This window comes from Semicossyphus pulcher, unplaced genomic scaffold, assembly GCF_022749685.1.
Source record: "Semicossyphus pulcher isolate SPU_LCO1_2020_fin unplaced genomic scaffold, fSemPul1.0.p SCAF_23, whole genome shotgun sequence".
Taxonomy (NCBI): Eukaryota; Metazoa; Chordata; class Actinopteri; order Labriformes; family Labridae; genus Semicossyphus; species Semicossyphus pulcher.
Window position 1 is genome coordinate 5,916,359 of NW_027211697.1, and position 13,281 is coordinate 5,929,639.

At 41.6% G+C, this 13,281-nt stretch overlaps 1 protein-coding gene across 2 annotated transcripts; it reads left to right on the plus strand.

Annotated features, from left to right (window-relative positions):
* Positions 1-122: 122 nt before the first annotated feature.
* Positions 123-13,072, plus strand: cog1 (component of oligomeric golgi complex 1). Of its 2 annotated transcripts, XM_069674370.1 has the most exons (16): positions 123-468; positions 892-1,139; positions 1,567-1,748; positions 1,963-2,139; positions 3,213-3,369; positions 4,125-4,335; positions 4,518-4,881; positions 5,333-5,787; positions 6,483-6,629; positions 6,722-6,883; positions 7,607-7,731; positions 8,577-8,685; positions 8,891-9,000; positions 10,552-10,633; positions 10,941-10,963; positions 12,870-12,954. In XM_069674370.1, the coding sequence occupies exons 1-15, from the start codon at positions 163-165 to the stop codon at positions 10,947-10,949; spliced, it is 2,844 nt and encodes a 947-aa protein (XP_069530471.1). In that variant the 5' UTR covers positions 123-162; the 3' UTR covers positions 10,950-10,963; positions 12,870-12,954. The 2 variants fall into 2 exon arrangements, with proteins under 2 accessions (XP_069530471.1, XP_069530470.1); XM_069674369.1 differs by lacking the exon at positions 10,941-10,963 and having other exon boundaries at positions 12,870-13,072.
* Positions 13,073-13,281: the final 209 nt, after the last annotated feature.

The following is a 13,281-nucleotide window of genomic DNA, read 5'->3' on the forward strand; positions in this document are numbered from 1 at the left end:
CCCAACCTTCACGGAAATGCTACCGGACAGACAGCTTTGGTGGCCAATAAACACATCATACTAAGTTGTCGTCGCATATTTGCTTACGTGGAGGCAGGATGTGTACCTCCCGGTCTTCCGGGTTGAAGTTCCTGCTGCAGCTGGAGTTGTTTTGGATTTACAATGGCTGAGGACCCTTCGCTATCTCTCCGGGTCTCGGAGATCAAGGACCCTGCGGTTCTCTTTGAGCGCTACAACACCGATGAGATTCGCCGAATCGAACGCAAAGTCCGCGGAGAGATCGAGCAGAAGAAGGAAGAGCTGAGGCAGATGGTGGGGGAGCGGTACCGGGACCTGATCGACGCTGCCGACACCATTGGAGAGATGAGGCAGTGCTCGGAGAGCGTCGTCCAGTCCATGCAAGATATGCACCAGTACTGCCATAGTCTGAAAAGAGGCAAAGCCAGTGTGGACAGCAGCAGACAGGAGGTAAACAGCGTACCTAACTGTATTTGTCGTAACTTCACACCAGCGTCAAATCCGGATGACCTCCGTCATCTTAGGAACTCCAAACCTGATTTTAAATTATTGCAATTCATCACTATGCAAATAAACACACCTTTTCGAACTATACCGTACACTAAATGCGACTACAAGCAAAATGCTGAACAATTCGGCATGACAAGATTGCTGAACTGTCCTTAACTGTCCATAAAATCCTTAGTTTAAGAAATGCTTTAGCGTCTATTCCCACACCTCTTCGGAACCAAAACACACAGGAAAAAGAAACAAGATACACAAAAACACATCTAGTATAGCACATGTTCAGCAATATTCTATCACACTTCTTTTTCTTGTCCTCTTACCATACTAAGCTTCAATATAAAATGTTTCTGTGTATTCCTGTTGTAGAGCCAGAAGCAGTGGCAGGATAAATTCTACACCATGGCCTCCCAGATTAAGCTCCTCCTGGAGATTCCAGAGCGTATCTGGAGTGCCATGGAGGCATCCCAGTACCTCCAGGCCACTCAGCTCTACCTGCTGTGCTGCCACCTGCACAGTCTGCTGCAGCTGGAGGCTGCTACAGGAGGCCACTACAGCCCCGTCCTGGCTCGTTTCCCAATTCTGGTCCGACAGGTAGCCACCACTGGTCACTTCAGGTACTGGATGTTTTCTTACTAGATAGAAGATTTTGGGCAGACATAATGACACTATATAAAATTCCTGCTTTGGGTAAGGTGATTTTAAAGGTGAAGCTTCAGAATAGGTCTGCCACTATGAAGACTTACTTATTAATGAGTGTAAGTAGACCAAAACAGATCCCCTGAGTGATGTCCTGGAAGTGGACTGAGCAGGGACTTTTTTCATGTGTATGCCTACATGCACAGTGATTAGGATATCACACAGTGTCATGCAGGTAAATAGTCAGTTGAGTTCCGGTGTGTCAAGCTGTCTAGCTGGTTCATCGGTTGTTCCAATAAAAACGTCTAAAGTATGGAATAACATCGTCAGTGTTAATTTGTCAGGCAGTAACCTGAACAAGTGAAAGCTATGTCATAGATCATAATTTAGTCTGTCCCTTTGCAGGTCCACCATTCTCCTTGACAGCAGGTCTCTGCTGCAGGGCCGGGCAGTGTCAGACCAGGCCATTGCTGAGGCCTTGGTGTCCACCATGCTTTTGGAGGGTAGCTCACCACGTCAAGCCTTGGCTGACTTTTTGCTGGCTCGGAAGGCCTCTATCCATCAGCTGCTCAACCAACCACAGCATGGTATTGTACCATTTATACCACCTGTCTACACGGCTGCATTTTCATATAAGAGTGTCCAAGAACCATTTTTTTGCGAGAAGGCATGAAATGTTTGACGTAGATTTTACCGTTAAGCAGTAGAAAAATGTTATTTTGAGTATAATTGTTTTGTAAATGTCTAAGTTAAGTAAAAAGTTCCTATCAGAAATGCATATGAAATGTCCTTTTGTTCCAGGTGCGGGGATCAAGGCCCAGGTGTGCAGCCTGGTAGAGCTGCTCGTCACCACTCTGTTCCAGGCCTATGCTGTCTTTTACTTGCCCCCAGAGGGAGGCCCCAGGCCAGGGGAGGGAATCCTGAGCTGTGGGATGCTCTTCTCCATCCTGGAGATTGCCACCTCAACCACACCTGCAGGTAAACTGCGTTGATGTCCTTCAAGTAAGGTTACATTTAGTGAACAGGCCTCAGACTCTTTATTTTCCATTGAAAACGGCTGGCACAGCCACTACATGTCTCATGTTCATATTCTGTTATTTTAAGATTAAGCTAGGGTACCCGAAATGCCATAATTCATGTCAGTCATATTATACATGAGGAAAGACAGAAAACAAAGCTATTAATTTTTTGTTTTTTTGTTTAAAAACACTGAAATGTTTGTATTTGCATAGACAGAGGAGATTATTGTTTCAGTGCTGTTTTTTTTTGCTGATCTTAATTGACATTTTGAGCTAGATTTCCCATCATGCTTTGGGGGATGGGAGACCTACATGGCAAACGGTGGGCGACTCCACTTGTTACAAGAATTCTGCAAGTGAAAGTGGCCCAACCTTTTACACGATGTATTACCTCAGTAAACATTTTTTTAATGACTTTCTGATCCCAGCCTCTATTATCCATTCTTTGTCAATACAGCATGATGTGTATAATGTTAAATTATGGTTCTATTTAAAAATAAAAAATAAAAAAAAGGGATTGAGGGGCGTGGTTACTTGTGATTGACAAGTCGCTACCAGTGCAAGAATAGATCAACAAGGATAGAGTCCTAGCAATGAAATCACTCGTCCAAATATGGTCCCTTCTGGTTCCAGAAACACAAGTTTGGCCAAAATGGCAATGTGTGTGACGTCATGGTGGCTACGTCACTTTGTTATATACGGTCTGTGATCTGAGGCCCTTATGTAAGCCAACATTTCTTTACATTTTTCTGAATCAGAATCATAAAAAGTCATTTTTGCATATGAGCGGTTCATGTTTGTACAGTTAATAGAAAGAAAATTTTAAAACAGACAGAAAAGGTGTGTTTTGATGCGTCCGTTGGATTCAAAGGGTTTAAATACAGTTTTGTCTTAAAATGCACCTTGTGGGTAGTTGGAAAAATCCAAAGTTAGAATCAGGAGCCTTTTTAAAAGAGATTTCAGTGTATTCTGTTGCACAAAAACTTCAGGATAAAGAGAAAGCGTGGCCATTAATCCAGTTCCTCTCCTCAGCTAAAGGCAAGAGGGTGATGCAGGAAGAAACAAGTACAGGCAGCTGGTTCAAGTACCTGCCTCCCTCCATCACTGAATTCCAGCCCACTCTTCGCACCCTGGCTCAGCCAATCCAGAGAGAGCAACTCAGGGACACCCTGCAGCAGTGGATTGAGACGTAAGCTCCAACCATTCAGGACACAGCTTGTGGTTTTCGTATTCTCTCTGTTTCTTTTTGTCTTAGGTGCTTTTCAAAGTTTTACATAAATGCTTGCACTTTACTTTCTGTTAATTTTTGTTAATGTTCATTTAATAATGTGAAAAAAACAGCAGTTTTTGACAATGTTTTCTATGTCACTGAGGCACAGCTGCAGTTGTTTTTTTCCACCACTTGCAAACATTTGACATAGTTGCGGCCCGGAAGAACCGCAGACTAATTCAGCATAGATGAATACACTTCTGCTAGTATTGCAAACTACCTGCAAACAACGACAATGGCATCTAAAATTATGAGTGCAGAGGATGAGGATACAATTTCGCGTATTTTGGAATACAGCTTATATTCAGCTGTATTTATTTCAGCCAGGACTGCTTAAGAAAGGCAGCCAAGCGAGGCAGGCTCCTGCTCGCCGCAGTGCATCCTTGACAATGTATGCACTGTCAGCATGGTTCCATAAGCAGGAGATGTATGCTTTTTAGGACAAAATAGCATACACTGACAAATGTATTGCTTCAATTGATTACATTTACCATGGAGAATATTTCATGATCATGGTCATATCTGTTTAAGTTAAAGGTGTACATAGTTTTAATAATATTTTATTATCGTTTTTAATTTCCTTTTTTTAGTTGTGACTTAATTATGAGTCCTAAAACAACATTGATTGATTGATTTCTGTTGTTAGCTAATTCAATCTTTTTCTTTGCTCTTAGCTGTAAGGAGGTTATCTGCCGTGGCGTTGGCAGCCTTCTGGTCTATGTGAAGAGCCTAAAGGGGTTAGCAGCCATTAGGGACGCTGTGTGGGACCTCCTGTCCACTGATTCCATTAGTCAGCACTGGAGCACTGTTTGCCAGCGCCTGTTGGAACGCCACCTGGCTGTCTGGGATGACTTCCTGCAACAACTCTTTCTTCAGCGCCTAAAGGTAATTTCACTATTATAATCGCATTATGCAGTTTCCAACATCTAAACAGGTCCTTCCGACTTTGTATAGATTAGTGCCTCCTTTTGCATCTCATCTCAAAGTAATGACAGGCCGACTTGCCAATCCAATAAGTATTTTATATACTGTAATATTCCAATGCTTCCTTCCTCCCATTCCCCAAGGCTATCACCAAAGAAGAAACTGAAGCCATCTCGACAAGCTCCGTCCAGCTCCTCACCTCAGCTGTGAGGGATCTGGAGGGCCAGACTATCCATTCTTCTTCATGCACCAGTCCTAGCTTCAGCCGTGGGGCCCAGTATGAGGTAGATGTGGCCTCCTTTCTGTGGTCGGAGTCCCCGGGGGACCTGCCGAGTGATGCAGGGTGGGTCAGCGTGAGCCAGCGGGGGCAGCAGCACCAGAGGAGCAGCCTTGCCATGAAGACCCAAGCCCTGACACCCTGTGTTCAAAACTTCTGCTCCTCCATGGATGCTAAGCTAAAAGCCAGGCTGGATGACCTGCAGCACTACCTTCCTTCCCAGGACACAGGTGAGGGTAGTTCAAACTTAACTATTGTGTGATAGTCTGCTTAGGCCAGTGTAATGTTAAGAAAGACATCCTGCTTAACGGTTAGTGGGTTGTTAGTCCTTATCTGGTCTTCATGAGGAAGTCAAGTTTGTAAAGTTCCAAATAACTGTTATTAATCTTGTTTATGATTAAGTAGCCTGGGGTCATCATAACTGTGTTCCACTGGAATTGAAGAGGCAAACTGCAAAATTCACTACTCTCATAGATAAAAAATAGTACAGTGTCTTGAGCTCCATAAATGAGTCAATAAGATCAGCATAGGATCACACACTTCAGTGTGTTTGGCTCCTGCACTGTACTGTAGACTCTCGTTCAATGTTAAGAACAGCTATTCAGGAATGTATACAGAGCCAATGTCATGCCAACACCCTCAATAATGCTAAATGTCTATCTTTCATGCTTTCCTTGGCAGGGTCTGACTCCATGTCGGTCACTATCACCTCCTCTGGGCCTACATCTGGCACGTCAGCGTCCTCCTTTAATCGCTTCACCGACTCACCGGCAGTGGAGGAGGCTTTACGTGAAGGCTGCCTGGCCTGCATCCACAGCATCCTGTCCTCGATTCGCTCTGAACTGGCCGCAGTTTCACCGAACCCCAGCCCAGACCACCTCAGTTCAGTGCTTTTCATGGCCAGACTGTGCCAGTCCATGGGTGAACTCTGCCCCAACCTCAAGCACTGTATCCTGGGAAAACAGACTATGTCAGAGGCCACTGCGAAGGGGACACCAAGACAGGGCAAGAAACTGGGTAAAGCCAAGGCGGCAACAGAGGTCAGCCCTGCCCAGGCCAAGTGGGCAGGACTGAAGGAAGAGCTTCTTAACTGCAGCATGGAGGCCTACCGCATCTGGAGCTCCGCCCTCTCCAAAGTCAGATACTGTCTGAAATGTTCATGTATAACAATTTTATGTGTTGGAGGGAGTGTGAAGTTTGTTTTGTGTTAACAAAAGTAGAATCTAGGTATCTGACAGAGACTAAGACAGATTGCAGTGCGGGATAATAAATAGACTTTGAGCATGGATGTAATTATTTGGAACAGAATAATTAACAAAATTGATCCAAGCTCTATAGTACTTTTTCAAGCTTGATTCAGTGTATAACTGTGACTTAGGTTCAAGGGTCAAGCAGACTATAACTACAGATGTACCATCTCCCCCTCTGTAAGACCATTTGTAGGTCACATGATATCACAAGATTTCCCTTTTTAATGCACTTAGGAGCTCCAAAAGCTACTACATGGACCTATGAGACTAAACAGTTGGTTTACATTTTTTTTTAATTGAAAATCTGAGGTAAGCCTTCAACTGTCGACCTTTACACCAAACATCACTGAAATTTAGTTGAGTTACCACCCGATATTTTCATATTTTTTTGTTGGTATAAATTATAACAGTGGAGCCCAAACAGCATTGAAACAAATCATGATGCCTTTTGAAAAATTGCTGTGAACTGTGATTAACCAATACCTAAAATCTGCTCTTAGCCTTTGCTTTAATATTTCAGTGTTTGAAAAATATATTTGGATGGCTTCGAGGCCTGCTAACACTAGTTGGTGTTGTGACAGGTGCTGCTGGATAAGTTTGGCACAGCGCTGCATGCTGAGTCTGCCGGTGCCATCCTTACAACAGCGACAAACTGGGAGGATCTGGAGATCCAAGAAGAAGCTGAGTCGGGAAGCAGTGTTACCTCCAAAATCCGTCTTCCTGTCCAGGTTAGCTGCTTAACACAGACTGTAAACCTAGACAGAAACAAATATTTTTGATTCTCTGAATTGATCTAATGTGAAAACTACTTATTCTGCAGCCATCTTGGTTCGTGCAGTCACTGCTGTTCCAGCTCTGTGTGGAGGTGAACAGGGTCGGGGGCCATGCTCTGCCCCGGCCCACCCTGCAGGAGCTTCTGCAGGCCTGTCACGCTCAGGCTCTGAACTTCTTCCACAGCCTCACACAGCAGGCCCGCAACAAGGTAAATCACACTCAAACGCACACACGCATACATGCATACATGCACGCATACACTCTCTCACTCACTCACTCACTCACTCACTCACTCACTCACTCACTCACTATGGTGACACACATTTTATTTTAAGCACCAAACCTTTAAATTTCTTTGATCTGACGTGACCACGTCATCATGTCAGGTTTTAGGATCGGGATCGGCAGTAACATCAGTGGGAGCTAATCAATGGTGCCTTAAATAATACTGGATTTTTGTCACTTCTAAAATCCCAGGAGAAACTTAAATAGCACAGACCACAAAGTATCTCTGATAAACCTCCTAAAACTTCTTCCAGCACACCAAACTCTTCAGCTGCTGCAGCAGGTAAAGAGGCTGAGCAGCGGGTTTTTAGCCATTGGGCCATGGCTAATGTTAAACCCTGAAACCTTGAATAAGCATTGACATGGAATTAAAACATTTGTTGTGTCACCTAAAGTTTTCTGAATTATATTTAAATATTCAAATTCACATTCATTTTTTTTTTTAGCAAATATGCCTCCGTGTCTATTAATATTATAATCATAATGTGCCTAATATAATACTAATATACAGAAGGGAGAGAGGGGCACCAGCAGAGGAAAATTGAAGAGAATCACCATGAAAGAGAAAGGAGGGCATGAAGGAGTGGACAAAGTTAGAATTTGTGAATTTCTCTGTTTTATTTCTCTCTGTTCCTTCGTCCTACAGGAGGCCGTATTCCCAATGACTCAGAACAGAGCCTTGCAGCTGTTGTTTGACCTTCGTTACCTCAGCACCACACTGGGCTGCAGACTGGAGGAGGGCAAGAGCTCCCGATCCCACCAAGACCCCAGGTACCATGCTTTTGTCACAAATTCATCAATTGCAGCCATTTGGTGTAGAAAACTCACCTGCATTAACACTTTTTTTTTTAAAAACGTGGTCGAATTCAACTCAGCCTCGTCTGAGCAATTGCAATTGACAGAAATATAACAAGAGAACCACACATTTATATTCCAAAATAAGCTTTAAAGATTAATTTATAGATGTAATATAAAGTGCTTTTTGTGCTCTTTTACGAACAGTATTACAGTCTGTAGTTATGATCTTCATCACTTTCTAATCATTCTAAAATCTGGGAATTAAATCATATAAGCATAACCATTAATTAATAATCATCGCCTCCTGATGTGAGAAGGTGTGTTGAAACAATGTCTCTGTGGCTTACCTGTCAGGCACCTGATCAGGATGTACAAATGTCAACGGTTCAAACCCCCCTGATGGTCAATAATATAGCAATGCAGCCATGCTGTCTGTTAAAAAGTGCTCGTTAACACACACATGCCCACCATAAATTAAGAAGACCAAGAGTTTTGCTTTTGCTTTATGATTAGTTCTTGGGATATGCTTGATTAAATTATCTTGAGCCCATGTTCTTAAGAGGATCCTTGAGTAAACATCTAGTTTTAGGATGCCCATTTTTTCTGATCTTTAAACATGTATTCTAGCATGAAAAGTAACTGGAAAAAAATGGCTGCCACAGAGAATTTGATCCATGGCATTCCAATATCAAACGTCTTTATTTAGGTGCCACACTTGCCTGAATTTGGTATTTTTCCCCAGCTTTTAAACAAATATTTTTATTGTTGATATTCTCTTTTTATGTTAATCCTGACAACGTCCGATGTGTGTCCTCCAGATTCCACGAGGTTTGTGATTGGCTGGAAAGTTTCATCGACCCATTTGACCTGGACGTGTTCACACCTCCACTCAACTCCAACCTCAATCGCCTTTCCCAGAGGACCTCGGTACTTCAACAGTGTAGTTTTAGCTTTAACAAAGAAGCAATAGCACCACCACCAAGTATAACACCACTGTTCACATTTGATATATAGCTATATACATAAGATGCTTTTATTTTACAATATCGCCCAGATATAACAGCAAAAACAATTAATTGGGTAGCTTTGTTTCCTGCTGTTGTTCAAAGGTTGACATGAGGCTGTTTTTCAGGTGGTCCTGGGGCTGCTGACAGGCTCAGAGAAACAGTTTTCCTTGCGGAGCAGCAGTGTGAACTCCCAGGAGCCTTACAACATCCTGCCACTGGCCAGCAGCCAGATCAGGTTAGTGGTGAACACTAGAGTACTCTGTGGAATATTAATGACTTATTAAGTGAGATCATAGGACATATAGCCTCTAATGCCCCATAGTCCATATCACTCGGTCTTCAGGGGGGCATCCAGTTCCTAGAAACAAAGATCTGAGCAGAGCTTGAAATAAGTCAGTGGAATACGGTAAAGAAAGCAACGGAATCTTGTCAGCTTCATTTAATATGTCTGTAACTGCCAGGACTCCAATCCTGAGAAGCAGCTCAGCTTAGTTTTGTCAACCTAATGTTTAACTAAAGCTTTAACTGCTACCTGAAATAATATGAGCAACAGAAGAATATGTCTTGCACATTGAAATTACAGCTGTATCTGACTGAATTTACACCATATCTTCTTAAATAACTCGCAAACTACTTGAAAGTCTGATTAACTAACTAACTTATGTTAATCTATTGCAATCTATTATATTAATCTTAAACCTTCTCCACTAAGTAATTGCAATTTATATGGAAGCTTATATGCAAGAGGGAAGTGAGAAAAAAAAGTTTGGCCACAAATAGCATTTATACCATATGTTTTAAACAGGATTGACAGCATTACAAAATGTTTTCCCACCTGTGTCACAGTGGAGATTTTTTTTTTTTTTTGCATTTTGTACATGACATTTTTTGTTTCATTTAATCCAAGCCACATTTGTTTATGTAGTAATGATACAGTTCATATTTGCTTCATTTTAAGAAGTAAGGGTATTTTCTAAGTCCCTAAAGGAGAAATTCATCCTTTAGTTTACTTAAAGTGAGAATCTCAAAGTTATCAATTTTTCGTTCTATTTGGCGGGTTGGCTCCCTTTGTTATGATTGTAACTCTTGATTTTCCTGGCTGACAGTCGCTTTCATTTTTGGTATGTTCGGCTACATCTGAGCGTTGACTTTGTTTCTTTTTCTTTGGAATTTCACTTATTTTGGAAGTTGTATCTGTAGTTATCGATCTTTTCTCTGTTTGTTCAGCCATAGCAGATTACCGTTTACTCACTGTGTACGATTGCTGAGATGGAAAAAGCAGCCGCCTAGCTCTGCCTACCCTCTCTGGTAGACCAACTACTGCTGAGTGATGGAAAACGTGTCACTAACTGGGCTCCGCTTGTGATCTTTTTCCGCAAATGTCGCCACAGACACCCAGTCCATAATAATACTATATACTGCAAATGCAAAGGCTTTCATCAGTAAATTATGCTAGATAGATAGTGACTCAATAGACATTTATTTAAATAAAAATCTTTGAGATTATATCTTTAAAATGTGGTATATTCCAATGGATGGTGTAGTTACTAAATTATCAATTACCACATCTGAAATGAGTAAACTTTCTTTAAAACCAAATTTCCCATAAATGACAAAATTTCAGTATGCATTGAGGTTCTAATGCCAACTTTTACTTGTGACAGTATGAGGTTGACACAGGTTTATAAGGGATATGTTCATCTGTACTACGAATCAGAGGTCATTATTGCAAAACAGTGTTTCGACTTATCTCCCATCCTGACCCTGACTGTTCTGTCCTCTGTAGGTTTGGGTTGCTGCCTCTCAGCATGTCGAATGTGCGTAAATCCAAGTCAGCCTCCAGGAGCTCTGATGCTCCTCTTCAGCCGGTGAGTAACACAGCTGGGGTCTGAGGCGTGTATTACGAAGCTAGTTCAACATACCCAGGATATGTTTTTGTTATCTGTCAACAAACCCTAACAAAAGCAATCACGTTAAGCAGTCACATGACTGATTATTGAATCGGACATTCTCTGAGGACTCATGCTCTCTCAGGCCTCAGGTATCTGAAGCTGCCCTGAGTCTGAGTTTTAGTGTTTTGTTTAATATCCTGACAATCACAGAATGTTTTCATTTCTATGTTTCATTGTTGTGTTCTGGGTTAATGTTGTCTGTTAACACCCTCTGCCCTCCCAGCGTTTTTGAGTGCGAGAAAGCAGGCAAGTTCACCAGTATGGGTTTGTTTTGTGTGTGTTTTGGTTGTGGTGTGAATTGTGCCATGGTTTATCTTTGGTGCAACTGCAGTATGACAGTACATATGTCAGATGTGTTGAAGGTAAAGAATGCTGCTCTCCTGTGTTCTCACTAATCTCCCACATTCTGCTTGGGCTCATTGTATAGCTCATGATAAGACTAATAACTTGAGAATTTCATTGGGAAGCAGCACAGTAACAACTTACGTAGACAAATCCCATCTTGCAATGCACACAGTATTACTAAGTCTGTAGAACCTTTTTATACAAAGAGTCCCACAAACTGTTAAGGCCTGTCCCGTTACTGGCTTTGCTTTTTTTTTTTTAAATTTTTTACACTAAACCAGACAATTAAGGCATATAGCTGCCCGGTTTGTGATCTAACACAGCACTCTGCTGTTACTAAAGCAAACAGGTGGCATGCAACTCCTCTGCTCCGACGGGACGGAGCTCCCAGGCCTCGTTGTTGCCTTAATTCACAGACATTTTAGGTAGCTGTAGGTTAGCTGTTTATGTCTTCATCTTAGTTTTTGAATAGTTTCTCAGTGCTTTTGGGTCGCACACATAAAATATACTTAAAATATTACACCCCTATCCTATCTCTCCGGCTAAATCAAACCTTTTAGAATAAAGGCGGAAAATTCTGGCCATCAACAGGCTGTGTAAAAGGGGCTTGTGTTAAGATCAGCAGAAATTTAAAAAAGCAGATGTCTCAGAGCAGCTCAAGTTGGGATTTGTCTTCACTATCAAAGAAACACTCAAGAAAGAACATTTTGGGAAGAACTTTAATTTGCTGTCTTACTGACTCTTACTTTGTACTGAGCTTGGCAAGTTGGTTCTTCCTACTTCCATTCTTTGTGCTACGCTAGATCCAGCTCTCTGGAAACAGTAAAAGTAGTCCATAGTTTATATCTGCTTTAGAGCTGCTTAAAGTTCTCGCTGTCTTTACATAATGCTAAAAGTCTCCTTTTAATAGACATACTCATGCTAAAGTGTTAGTCTTTAATGTTTCCCTAAATGATTTAACCTTCTATAACCTTTAGCTCTAGGACTTATAGCATCTAGAACAGCAGCTTATTTAGAATATTGAAGCGATAGCATGGAGCACCTGATCCAGACTGTCATGCTATGCATCATAGTCCTGAAATGACATTGGAGGTATGCAGGTATACCTAGTCAACCTTAGAGCTACATGACTGACTTTTTCAGGCAAACTTTTTCAAGGTCTCACATAATCCGCACTTACTGGATGGTCTTTATAATATTTTTAGTGACTTTTAATTAAGAAAAAATGGTTGCCAAGCAGATCACACTCATTACACCAGCAAAAATCACTCAAAATGCAAAATCAAAATCAAAGCTTGAAAATGGAGGAGTTCTCTTTTACTCACAGAATTGAGTTGCTACGCAGCAATGCCCTCAGTGCTGCCTTGGTGGCTTTAAGAATTCTACTAATTAATGTGGAAACACTTTAAACATTTCTGTTTAAAGGAAATCATGTTCTCATTACTTTGCAGCCACCTGTTATTGAAGACTGTTTTTTCAACATCCTTCCCCTAATGAGATTTATGAGACATAGAAATTGAAATATCCACATTATAGACCGTATATAAGAAGTAATCGCTATTGATGTCACCCACTAGTTTGTTTGAAGCACTTCTAATTTACGGTTTATGGTCCAGTTTCAATGAGATGGCTATCCAGGAAATGGATACTTAGTATGATAGTCCTGGATCATGGCTCTTTGAATCATGGCCCTGGATCTACCAGGGTCAATGGGCAATGGTGTAAGGTTGTATTACTTACTAATTTTGATGAATAAGTGGACAATCCACTAAAACTTTAACAAACCAGTTGTTTTCTTTCTCTCCAGCAGGAGGACAGCTTCCGGCCGGGCAGCCTTTTCAGACAGCTGGTGGATCAAGAAGAAGACACGGCCGCTCCTTCATTATTCAAACTCAGCTGGCTGTCTGGCATGGCCAAGTAACCCTTTTCTGCTGAAGACTTTTTATTTGACTCTACAGAAACTTTGTAAAAACAGTATTTATAGTAAAAATAATTTTGTCTCTTGAGAAATGCATCTTGTGTGATTTATTTCGAATGAAACTAAACCGGTGTTTTTATGGAAATGAGTGAAGTGAAATTCATGTGTTTGCAAGCACGGAGGTATGGTCATTGTAAGCATGTCTGCATGCTCCTTTTAGATTGCAGCAGTTCAGCCTCACACAGCCAGTGGGATCACTGGGAGACTTGTTTGTTCAGTGGGTTCTGCAAATTTTACTTCT